Source organism: Pituophis catenifer, unplaced genomic scaffold (assembly GCF_029215685.1).
Source record: "Pituophis catenifer annectens isolate HBS135680 unplaced genomic scaffold, rPitCat1.0.hap2 SCAF_6, whole genome shotgun sequence".
Taxonomy (NCBI): Eukaryota; Metazoa; Chordata; class Lepidosauria; order Squamata; family Colubridae; genus Pituophis; species Pituophis catenifer.
In genome coordinates this window covers 89680120-89692497 of record NW_027256886.1, presented here as the reverse complement: position 1 = coordinate 89692497, position 12378 = coordinate 89680120, and the positions used below count along the sequence as shown (strand labels likewise).

Genomic DNA, 12378 nt, shown 5'->3' with positions numbered 1-12378 from the left:
CACCCAGGCATTTTTTCTTCTTCTGATTGGCAGCCAAAAAAACTTTTGAAAAGTTTTAGAGGCCTCTTGGAGGTGTAAAATGTGAGGTGGGGGGGGAGAGAAACGAGGCAGGCCACCCCATTTTCACCCCACCCCGGCTGGGCCTGGACGGAGCTCCCCCCCTCCCCGAGGCCAGCCCCCGGCCCTGTTCCCGGGGCTCCCCCAAACCCGGAAGGTCCCCTGGCCCCGCAGCGAAGCGCAGAGCCCGCCCGGCTGAGCAGCCCGCCTAAGCGCCGGCAGCGGCTCTTCCGCCTGGCGATCAGCTGACCGCCTTCAAGGAAGCGGCATCCCGGAGGGGCTTCAGCTGGGAGGCCACTTGCAGCTGGCCGGCCGGCCGCGCCCCTCGCCCCGCCCCGCCCCACCGGCCGCTCCGACAGCCCCGCCGTCCTTTGCCCCGGGCGCAGGCAGCGCAGCCATGGCCGGGCGGCTGGTGAACGGGACGCAAGTAAGTGCCTTCGCCCGGCCCGCGCTTGGCTTCCAGCTCTGCCCTGAGGGAGCCCTCAGCCTCCCGGCCTCTCCTCCTTCTCCTCTCCTCTTCCTTTCCTTTCCTTTCCTTTTCTCCCTCTCCTCCTGCTTTACCTTTCCTTTCCTCCTCCTTCTCTACTCCTTTCCTCTTCCCCCTCTCCCTCTCCTCTCCCTTTCCTCCTGCTTCCTCTCTCCTTTCCTCCTCTTCCTCTCCTCTCCCTTTCCTCCTGCTTTCCCTTTCCCTTCCTCCTCTCCCTTGCCTACTCCTTTCCTCTTCCTCCTCTCCTCCTGCTTTCTCTCTCCTTTCCTCCTCTTCCTCTCCTCTTTCTTCTCTCCCTTTCCTCCTGCTTTACCTCTCCTTTCCTTCTCTCCTGCTTTACTTCTCCTTTCCTCCTCTTCCTCTCACTTTCCTCCTCCTCCTTTACTCCTTTCTTCTTCCTCTTCTACCCCTCCTCCTCCTTTCCTCCTGCTTTACCTCTCCCTTCCTCCTCTTCCTCTCCCTCCTCTCCTCTTCCTCCTCCTCTCCTCCTGCTTTAATTCTCCTTTCCTCCTCTTCCTCTCCTCCTCTCGTCTTTCTCCTCTCCCTTTCCTCCTCTCCTCTTCCTCCTCTATCTCTCTTCCTCCTCTCCTCCTGCTTTACCTCTCCCTTCCTCCTCTTCCTCTTCCTCCTCTTCCTCTCCCTCCTCTCCTCTCCCTCCTCCTCCTCTCCTCCTGCTTTAATTCTCCTTTCCTCCTCTTCCTCTCCTCCTCTCGTCTTTCTCCTTTCCCTTTCCTCCTCTCCTCTTCCTCCTCTATCTCTCTTCCTCCTCTCCTCCTGCTTTACCTCTCCCTTCCTCCTCTTCCTCTCCCTCCTCTCCTCTCCCTCCTCCTCCTCTCCTCCTGCTTTACCTCTCCTTTCCTCCTCCTCTCCTTCTGCTTTACCCCTCCTGTCCTCCTCTTCCTCTCCTCTCCCTTTCCTCTTCCTCCTCTCCCTCTCCTCCTGCTTTACTTCTCCTTTCCTCCTCTTCCTCCTCTCCCTTTCCTCATCCTCCTTTGCTCCTTTTCCTCTTTCTCTCCTCCTCCTCCTCTCCCTCAGCCACCTCTGGCTGCTCCCGAAGCGCACGTGCGCTCCCAAACTTTCCCTCGGCACCGCCCCTTTTCCCTCAGCCGCGCTTTTCCACGCCTCTCACTCACAACCCCCCCCCCCCCGTTTCCTCCCTCCCTCGTCGCGGGGTTCAACCTGCTGGGCGCGAGGAAAAGGCGGCAAAGGGGGGAAATAAAGGACTTTCTCAAAAGGGGCCACGCGCCTTCTGACAGGTGCGGTCAGTTTGGACTCGCGCACGCGCTCTCTGCTCTCCTCGGTTTTGCTGGCTACGGAGGCCATCCAGACGTTCCTCTTCTCCTCCACAAGCATCTTTTTGAGAAGCCCTTCCTGGAGTCTTGTCACACTTAAACCACGGTTCGTTTAGTGACCGTTCAAAGTTACAACGGCACTGAAAAAAAAAAAGGCTCCCACTTTACCACGTCTGCAGCATCCCCAGGGTCACCCGATTTATATTCAGACGCTTGGCAACCGACTCATATTTATGACGGTCGCAGTGTATGTGTGTGTGTGTATGTGTGTCACATGATCCCCTTTTGCGACCTCCTGACAAAGCAAAGTCAAAGGGGAAGCTGGATTCGCTTAACAACCGTGCTACTCACTTAACAACTGCAACAATTTGCTTAACAATGATTCGCTTAACAACCGTGGCACGAAAGATCCTAAAATGGGTCAAAACCTGCTTAACGACTGTGTCAGCAACAGAAATGTTGGGCTCAAATGTTGGTCGTAAGTCAAGGACTAATTGTATGGCATTCCAGGAAAGGGGAAGAAGAATACCATCTCTCTAACTAACCCAACCGGTAGTGCTAGGCATAAATGCATAACGGTGGCAAGAAAAGTCGCAAAATGAGGCAAAACTCAACAAATGACCCCCAGAAATTTTGAGCTGAGTTGTGGTTGTACATTGAGGACTACCTACAGATCCTAGCGAGAGTGGTTTTTCGAAGTTGAATTGGCCAAATCTTTATTGGCCAAATGTGAGTGGAGACACAAAGAATTTGTCTCCAGTGTAGAATCTCCCAATTGTACCTACAAACAACTTCCCAACTTATTTATTTATTTATTTATTGAATTTCTATACCGCCCTTCTCCCGAAGGACTCACAATAACTTAAAATAACTTGAAATACTCATAATCATAATCATAAGTTTATTTATCAAGCATATATAATATAACAGATAAAAAGTATAAACATAATCTGAATACATGAAAAGAGTAAGTAAAACGGAATATTAGGACAGGGACGGTAGGCACGCTGGTGCACTTATGCACGCCCCTTACAGACCTCTTAGGAATGGGCTGAGGTCAACAGTAGACAGTTTAAGGTTAAAGTTTTGGGGGTTTGGGGAAGAAACTACAGAGTCAGGTAGTGCATTCCAGGCATTGACGACTATGTTACTGAAGTCATATTTTCTGCAATTGAGTTTGGAACGGTTTATCTTGAGTTTGTATCTATTATTTGCTCATGTATTATTGCGGTTGAAGCTGAAGTAGTCATTAACAGGAAGGACATTGTGGCAGATAATTTTATGTACTATACTTAGGTCAGACTGAAGTCGGCGTAGTTCTAAGTTGTCTAAGCCCAAAATTTGGAGTCTGGTGGCATAAGGTATTTTATTGCGGTTAGAGGAATGGAGGACTCTTCTTGTAAAATATCTCTGGAGTCTCTCGATTGTATTTATGTCCGGTATGCAGTGCGGGTTCCAGACAGATGAGTTGTATTCAAGAATTGGTCTAGTAAATGTTTTGTATGCTCTAGTTAGTAGTACAACATTATCAGAGAAGAAGCTACGCAAGATTAGGTTAACAACTCTTAATGCCTTTTTGGCAATTTTGTTACAGTGGGCTCAGGCACTTAGATCTTTAGAAGTGAGTACTCCAAGTTCAAACCAATTGCCCCCTGCTAAAGCTTTTTTTTTTTTTTGTAAATATTTTTTATTTATTTTTTCAAATTTAAACATAAAAACATAACTTTCAAGAGCAAAAATCTCGATCCGGTCATAGATGGTTACCACGCTTACATTCCTTTCACAAGCTCAATTCACAATTTCCATTACATCTTTTATAAATAAACAAAAAAAGAAAAAAAAAAGAAGATATAATCAATGAAATTAACTTAAATCAGGAATGATTTCAGATTAAAAAGGTTTTTTTTTTTAAAAAAAATATAATAACATTGTAACATTTCCATTATGATTCCAATATTGAAGATGGGGTTAAATTGCTTTCCTGTTGATTTTGGATTGAAAGTCAGATTTCAATTACAATCCTGCAATAATCCTTGATTAATGGCTGCATAATATGTACAGGTAGCTCTTGACTTACAACTGCTTGTTTAATGACCGGTCAAAGTTGCAACAGCACTGAAAAAGCCCACTTTTGACTGATTTTTTTTTTTTAATTTGATTTATATGCCGCCCTTCTCCGGAGACTCAGGGCGGCTTACAATGCGTTAAGCAATAGCCTTCATTCTTTTGTATATTTTATACAAAGTCAGCTTATTGCCCCCACAAACTGGGTCCTCATTTCACTTACCTTAGAAAGGATGGAAGGCTGAGTCAACCTTGAGCCTTGGAGAGATTCGAACCAGCAGAAATTGCAGGCAGCTGTGTTAATAACAGGGTGCATTAAACAACTGTACCATCAAGGCTCTTGCAGCATCCCCAGAGTCATGTGATCAAAATTCAGATGCTTGGCAACTGACTCCTATTTATGACGGTTGCAGTGTCTCGGGGATCCCCTTTGGCGACCTCCTGACAAGCGGGAAGCCAGGTTTACCTACAGCGACTGTGTTACTAACTTAACAACTGCAATGGTTCGCTTAATGACGGTGGCACGAAAGTTCACAAAATGGGGCAAAACCCAATAACTATCTTGCTTAGCCATGGAAATTTGTGGGTCAACTGTCATCATAAGTCGAGGACTATCTGTAGTGGGCTTTGTTTAGGACTTTTCTGAGGTCAGTGATTATTCTTCTAGAATATTCCTGATCTGTAGGCCGGAGTCTTGGTGGTGGCACAGTGGTTAGAATGCAGCATTGCAGGCTAATTCTGCTGACTGCCAGCTGACAGGAAATTGGCAGTTCAAATCTCACCAGGCTCAAGGTTGACTCAGCCTTCCATCCTTCCGAGGTCAGTCAAATGAGGACCCAGATTGTTGGGGGGCAATAGGCTGACTCTGTAAAGCATTGGTTTCAAAATCTTCCATGAAAAGATTAGCGATAACCGGTGATAATGATGATCCCATTGGTGCACCTTCTATTTGTATACATATATATATATATACATATACACACACACACACACGTGTGTGTGTGTGTGTGTGTGTGTGTGTGTGTGTGTGTGTATTTGTCTATGTAAGTTTTCACGGGTATATATGTGTGTACAGTTAATATCTCAGGTTTCTTCCTGTGTAATTGTAAACATATCCTTAAAAGGGTAGTAGCAACGTTTCGACGAAATCGCATTCGTCATCTTCTGGCTGATGTTCTTGGTTTGATGCTTATGGGCAAACTGTGTGATCGTAACTGATGTTTTTCTATGAAAAGAGGCAAAGGTGTATTCTGATTGGTCGACAGTGTTGTATTCTGATTGGCTGATGATGTAGCTGTATTTTGATTGGGTGGAAGCGCTGTTCCTTGATTGTGGGTCAATGGATAAGTTATGCTGGAACTGGTGGCAACACAGGCATTTTGATGAACCTTTGATCTCTGGTTTATATTTTGTGTTAAAATTTGTCTGTCTATGAGACCAGGTTTCCAAATAGTAGGCAGACGGGAAGTGTCATCACGCTTATTCATACAATATGGTCTTTTCTCTATTTCAATGGCCTCTGATTATTCTGCCATTGAGATGTTCTATTTTTGCAACTGTTTTTGTGTTATTAAAATTAATATTATGTCATGTGGCATTTATGTGTTGTACTAATGATAATGTGTGTTCTTTCTTTTGTACTGAGTTTTTATGTTCCTCGATGCGCACACTCATTCTTCTGTTGGTCTGTCCAATATATGTTGAGGGGCAGGAAGCACACGGGATTTCGTATATGCCTTGATCTTCTAATTCTATTTTGTCTTTAGAGTTTCTCAGAATATACAATGTCTTTCTATCTGTGCAAAATATGATTTTGATGTTGTGTCTATGCAGTACTTTGCTAATTTTATCCGTTGTTCCTTTTATATAGGGCAAGATGGCTTTCCCATTGTTTTGTTCCTCTTGTTGATTTCTCTTCTGTCTGGGTCTTGCATGCTGGATCATACTGATGATTTTATTTCTACAGAACCCATTTGATGTCAGTACGTTAGTTAATGTATATAATTCTGTTTGTAAATGTGCTTCATCAGCCAGACGTTTAGTTCTTGTGGTTAATGTTTTGGCAACAGAGTTTATTTGTGCTGGATGGTGATGTGATTTAGCATTGAGATAGCGGTTCGTATGTGTCTTCTTTTGATAGATGGTATGTCCTAAGGTGCCATCAGATTTTTTATAAATTAATACATCGAGGAAAGGCAACTGATTTTCTGATTCTATCTCCATGGTGAACTTTATTTTGGGATGGAGGCTGTTCAAATATACTAAGAAGTTTTCCAGTTTATCTCTTCCATGCGGGCAGATCACAAAAGTGTCATCAACATTTCTAAGCCACAATTTTAGCTTGTTAACAGTTTTTTCTAAAGCTTTGGTTTCAAAATCTTCCATGAAAAGATTAGCGATAACCGGTGATAATGATGATCCCATTGGTGCACCTTCTATTTGTTTATATCTCTGTCCTCTGTGTATGAAATATGTGTTGGATAAACAATGTTCTGTTAAATCTGCGATATGTTTTGGTAGTTGATATTTGTTTTTAATTGATGACAGGGCTTCTTTGACAGGTATTTGCGTGAATAGTGATACAACATCAAAGCTTACAAGTAAGTTATTTTCTTTTATGTGTTGCTTTTTCATTATTTGTATGAAATGGTATGAGTTCTGTACATATGAAGCAGCAGATTCTGCATAAGGTTGTAGATGTTTTGCTAGATATTTGGCTAGATTTTGTAACATTGAGCCTATGGAACTTACTATGGGTCTAAGAGGTATTCCATCTTTGTGTATTTTTGGGAGGCCATACAGTTTTGGACATTTTGATGATTTTTCTCTGGGAATAATTGTTTGTTGGATTTCTTTACTTATAGTACTTGATTTTATCTTTATCCTCGTGGTTTTTTCTAGATATGTTGTTGGGTCTGTGTTTATGGGTTTATATGTGGCATCTTGAAGTAAGTCAGACAGTTTCTTTTCATAGTCCACTGTGTTCATTACTACCATTGCATTGCCTTTATCTGCTGGTAATATCATTATGCTATTATCGTTTTTTAAAACTTGTAGTGCTTTTTGTTCTTCTTTTGATAAGTTGCTTTTAGGTGGTTTACTAGTGCGTAGAATGTTGGTGACATCATGTCTAACTTTATCAGCATCATCAGCACTGAGTTTCTTTAAGCTGGTTTCAACTTCGCATATGATGGTTTCTATAGGGATTTTCTTAGGTGCCACTGCAAAGTTAAAGCCCTTTGCTAAGACATTTGTTTCTGCTGTTGTTAGCTCTTTATTGGAAACATTGTATACTACTTGTTTTAAATGATGCTGTGCTGTGGTTAGAGGTTTTTTATGTTCTAATTTCTTAAGTTTCTTTAAATGTTTGTAAGTTTTATGAGTGGTTTCTATTTCGGATCTCCAGATGGCAAATTGTTTTATTTTGTCCCATAATATGGGGTGAATAATATTGCTTATCTTTAAGTATAAAGTTAATCGATCTTTGTTTTGAATAGGAATCTTTTGCTATGGATTTCATTTCTAAGTAATGCCATTTCAGTTCTTCTCAGAATGCATTGGATAGATGTTGTGTAGGTATGGAATTTCAATTTAAAGCAAGTAGGTATTATATTTTGGTCATGACAGTGACATAATAATATGTATGTATGTATGTATGTATGTATGTATGTATGTATGTATGTTTGGACTGAGATGACAAATCCCACTGCTGTTCTACATCCATAATGCATTGTTTAAAGCTTGACACCACCTGTTCATAGACAGTCATACATTGTGTGCAAAGCCATAACTCTGCAGCTTTTGATAAATTGGTCTTCTCCAAGTTGATTCAAAGTTATCAGCCAGGATTAAGGGACCAAGGTCTACAGGAAAATAAAACATCCCAGCAATTTCAACTAGAATGAAAAAAGAAACACACAACTGTACTATAGACTGATTTCTACTCTAATCATACCAGCTTCAGAGTGAAACTGTATACATTAGGCATACTTCATGCTATTTGAAAAATAGCCCTTAGAAATTTAGATAACTATAGTAATCTCTCTAAGGGGGAATAATGTTATATGAGCCTAAATATTTTGTATAGCAATAGCAATAGCACTTATATACCGCTTTACAGCCTTCTCTAAGCAGTTTTAGAGTCAGCCTATTGCCCCCAACAATCTGGGTCCTCATTTTACCAACCTCGTAAGGGTAGAAGGTTGAGTCAACCTTATACCTGGTGGGATTTGAACTGCCAAATTGCAGGCAGCCAGCAGTCAGCAGAAGTAGCCTGCAGTACTGCACTCTAACCACTCCGCCACTGAGTGCACCGAGTATATAGGTTAGTCCTCAATTTACAAGCACAGCTGAGCCCAAAATTTGTGTTGCTCAGTGAAACAATTGAGTTTTGCCCCATTTTATGACCTTTCTTGCCACAGTTGTTAAGTGAATCACTGCCGTTCTTAAGTTAGTAACATGGTTGTTAAGTGAATCTGGCTTCCCCCTTGACTTTGCTCGTCAGAAGGTCGCAAAATGTGATCAGCTGACGCCGGGACACTGCAACCCATCATAAATACGAGTCAGTTGTCAAGCGTCTGAATTTTGATCATGCAACCACACGGATGCTGGAATTGTCATAAATGTGAGAGAAACGGTCATAAGTCACTTTTTTTCTGTGCCGTTGTAACTTTGGACGTAACTTAGTAACTTCCACTAAAAGGACCTGTATGGGTTTTTTATTTTTGTAAGCCACTCAGAATCGCTGAGAATGAATGGGGGTGGACATATACACTTAAATAAAAATAAATAAATAATGAAATAAATAAAATAAATATTAAAATAAATAAAATAAATGTGAAGAGCCATGCATGAACTTTTGCTGCTAGTCCATTAAGAGAAGTTGACATCAATATTTCTCTTGTAGAGTAATAAAAAAAAAGTTTGCAGAGCTGTATGTCGGTTTTAAAAAGCTTATAGAGATTCAAGCGGTATGGGTCAGAGGTGGGTTTCAGCAGGTTCTGACCAGGTAGCGGAAATTTTGAGTAGTTCGGAGAACCGGTAGTAAAAATTCTGACTGCCCCTGCCCCTATCTATTCTCTGCCTCCCGAGTCCCAGCTGATTGGGAGGAAATGGGGATTTTGCAGTAACCTTCCCCTGGAGTGGGGAGGAAATGGAGATTTTACAGTATATTCCCATGCCACGCCCACCAAGCCATGCACACCTACCAAGCCACATCCACAGAACCTGTAGTAAAAATTTTTGAAACCCACCACTGGTGTGGATTGACGGATGACCGGAAGATCTTTTTTAAAAAATTCTGGAGCAGAATTCAAAGTAATGACATTCAGATCTCTGCCAAAAGAATCTTTCCTCCTTGTAATTCTGGATATTGTAAGAACTGGGCTTTTTTTGTTCTAAAGTAGAATTGATTGTAAGAAAAAGGATAGCAGATGCGTTAAGAAGGAAGGAATAAAATAAGAATCAGAAGCCCTGGGTTTTTTTTCCTTTTTCTTTTCCAGCTCATGTATTCACCATAAAACTATTTCTCTATAGTCACTGATCTCTTTCTCAGATAAAGTTACGGAAGAAGGATGGATTAAAGTCGATGAAATACTACAGTATCGGTCTGCAATCATTTTAAGACCTGCTGAACTACAATTTGTAAAGTTAGAGGATGCATCGGCAAGTTGTCACGGACAGTCGATTGCATGTTGGAAAACATGAAATATCATCCAAACACAACTTGCCTGATTCTTGTTCTCTTGTTTTTATCTGGAACTTGGAGTAATGGAGCTTCAGAGACAAATGGAAACTTCATAAGGCCCTTAAAAAATAGAGCTCTGTACTGAATGTATGATTACTTGGCTGTTAAAACAACTCCAACCAGTAGGAACCTATCAACATTATTCTTGCAAATGTAAAATATATCACAGTGGATTTTTAAAAAAATATAAAACATTGGATCAACTTTCCTAAGCTACTTATTAAGTTTGTGATAAATTTTATGGGAGATTTCAAAGATATACTGTATTTTCCCCTAAACTTTCAACCACTATTGTATGAGGTCCTTGGTGCTCTCTGAGCTTGTTTTCTTGCACACATTTCAATATGTGCGTAATTTTAAGCATAGTTTTCAAGAACAACCTCACCCTGTGCCTGAAGAGAAAAGTTTTTGATCGGTGTGTGTTACCTGCTCTAACCTATGCCAGTGAAACATGGACACTCACCTCACAGTTGACACAAAAGCCACGAGCTGTGGAAAGATACATGCTTGGCATTACAAGACAAGATAGAAAGACCTGCGCATGGATTAGAGAACAAATGATAATATGAGATGCCATCCGAAGAGTAAAAGAATGGAAATGGAAATGGGCTGGTCACAAAGCAAGAAGATCTGATGGCAGGTGGACCAAGGCTCTCACTGAATGGATCCTACTGGATAAAAGAGACCTAAAATAAGATGGATGGATAACATCAGCAAGTATGGTGGACCCAATTGGCAAAAGAAAGCTTGGGACCATATGGGTTGTAAACATGAGGAAGAGGCCTTCATCCTGCAAGTGGTTAGACAATGGCTAGAATGATGATGATGATGATGATGATGATGATGATGATGGTAGTGGTGGTGATGTGGTAAACATTTAAATCACAATGAAAGAAGTATAACCCAGGTTCGATTGGATGATTTATTTATTTATTTATTTTATTTATTTAGTTTGTCAAAGGTACGAGATAACAGATATAAGTACTGTATAAACATGAATATGAACACAGGAAATGGATACAAATAAATGGGGAAAGTAGGACAGGGATGGTAGGCACGCTGGGGCACTTATGCACCCCCCTTACAGACCTCTTAGGAACGGGGTGAGATCAACAGTAGACAGTCTAAGGTTAAAGTTATGGGGGTTTGGGGATGTAACCACAGAGTCAGGTAGTGCATTCCAGGTATTGACCACTCTGTTGCTGAACTCGTATTTTCTGCAATCGAGTTTGGAGCAGTTTACCTTAAGTTTATATCTATTGTGTGCTCGTGTATTGTTGTGGTTGAAGCTGAAGTAGTCATTGATAGGTAGGACCTTGTAGCAGATAATTTTGTGTACTATGCTTAGGTCAGACTGAAGGCGCGTAGTTCTAAGTTGTCTAAACCCAAAATTTCAAGCCTGGTGGCATAATATATTCTGTTGTGAGCAGAGGAGTTATAAATGATTATATGATACTAACCAGGATTGTGCAAAACATTTGAAACAGGACTTTAAAAAGTGTGCAAAGCATCCTCCTTTGAAGGATTTACTCAGCTGGCTGAGGAACTCTCGAAGTCCACAAGTCTTAAAGTTGCCAAAGTTGGAGACCTCTGGTCCAAAGCATCAAAGGGCAGGACAAGAAAGAATGGAAACTCACTAAAGAGGGTCCCAACTTGGAACTAAGGAGAAATTTCCAGACAGTGAGAATGATTAATCAATGGAACAGTTTGCCTTCCAAAGCTGTAGGAATTCCATCACTGGAGGTTTTCAAGAATAGACTAGACAACCATTTGACCAGGATAATATAAGGTCTCCTGCCTTGGGCAGGGGATTAGACTCAAAGACTTCCAAGCTCCCTTCCAGCCTTGTGTTTCTATGATTCCTTTCATGAAGACCCTAATTAGTATCCCCTTAAAGGCTTTTGTCTCATACCACAGTATGATCACTCTATTATGTGATGTATTTGTAGAAGAAATTGGAGAATGCAGTGTTTCCTTGCCTGTGTAATATGTCCCTGGGTTACATGCATGTGGAGATTACAAGTGTCAAGGGTTAAATCCCAAATCCTAAGCACCTGGAGACAGCTGGTTCCTTACATGGGCATTATGGATGGAGGCCCTGTTACACTGTTGTAGAAGTTGGAAAGCAACTTGTCTTATTCTGTGATGGCGCAGTGGTTAGAGTGCAGTACTGCAGGCTACTTCTGCTGATCACCGGCTGCCAGCAGTTTGGCAGATCGAATCTCACCAGGCTCAAGGTTGACTCAGCCTTCCATCCTTCCAAGGTCGGTAAAATGAGGACCCAGATTGTTGGGGGCAATAGGCTGACTCTGTAAAACCGCTTAGAGAGGGCTGTAAAACACTATAAAGCGGTATATAAGTGTAAGTGCTATTGCTATTGCTATTCCTGATTCCTACCATAGGAAGGAGGGAGCAATCAGGACCCATATTATCTGATTCAGATCATAGGGACGAAGATAGTAGGCCCTAATTTTTATTTGGGGGGGGGGGAAGTTTTTTTTTATTTTTAAAACATACATTAATACAGGGGTGAAACCCAGCAAGTTCTGACAGATTCTGCAGAACTGATAGCGGAAATTTTGAGCAGTTCAGAGAACCGGCAAATACCACTTCTGACTGGCCCCAGAGTTGGGTGGGAATGGAGATTTTGCAATATCCTTCCCTTGCCATGCCCACCAAGCCACGCCACCCAAGCCACACCACGCCCACCATGCCATGTCCACAGAACCGGT

The 12378-nt window shown here is 42.0% G+C and overlaps 1 protein-coding gene across 1 annotated transcript in view; it reads left to right on the top strand.

Moving 5' to 3' along the window:
• The first annotated feature begins 431 nt into the window (after positions 1–431).
• The window catches only part of LRMDA (leucine rich melanocyte differentiation associated), a 1008830-nt gene continuing 996883 nt past the window's right edge, over positions 432–12378 (top strand). The window contains exon 1 of the mRNA XM_070945756.1: positions 432–484. Within this exon, the coding sequence (XP_070801857.1) occupies positions 455–484 (30 nt within the window). The 5' untranslated portion in view covers positions 432–454. The remainder of the gene's footprint in view (positions 485–12378) is intronic.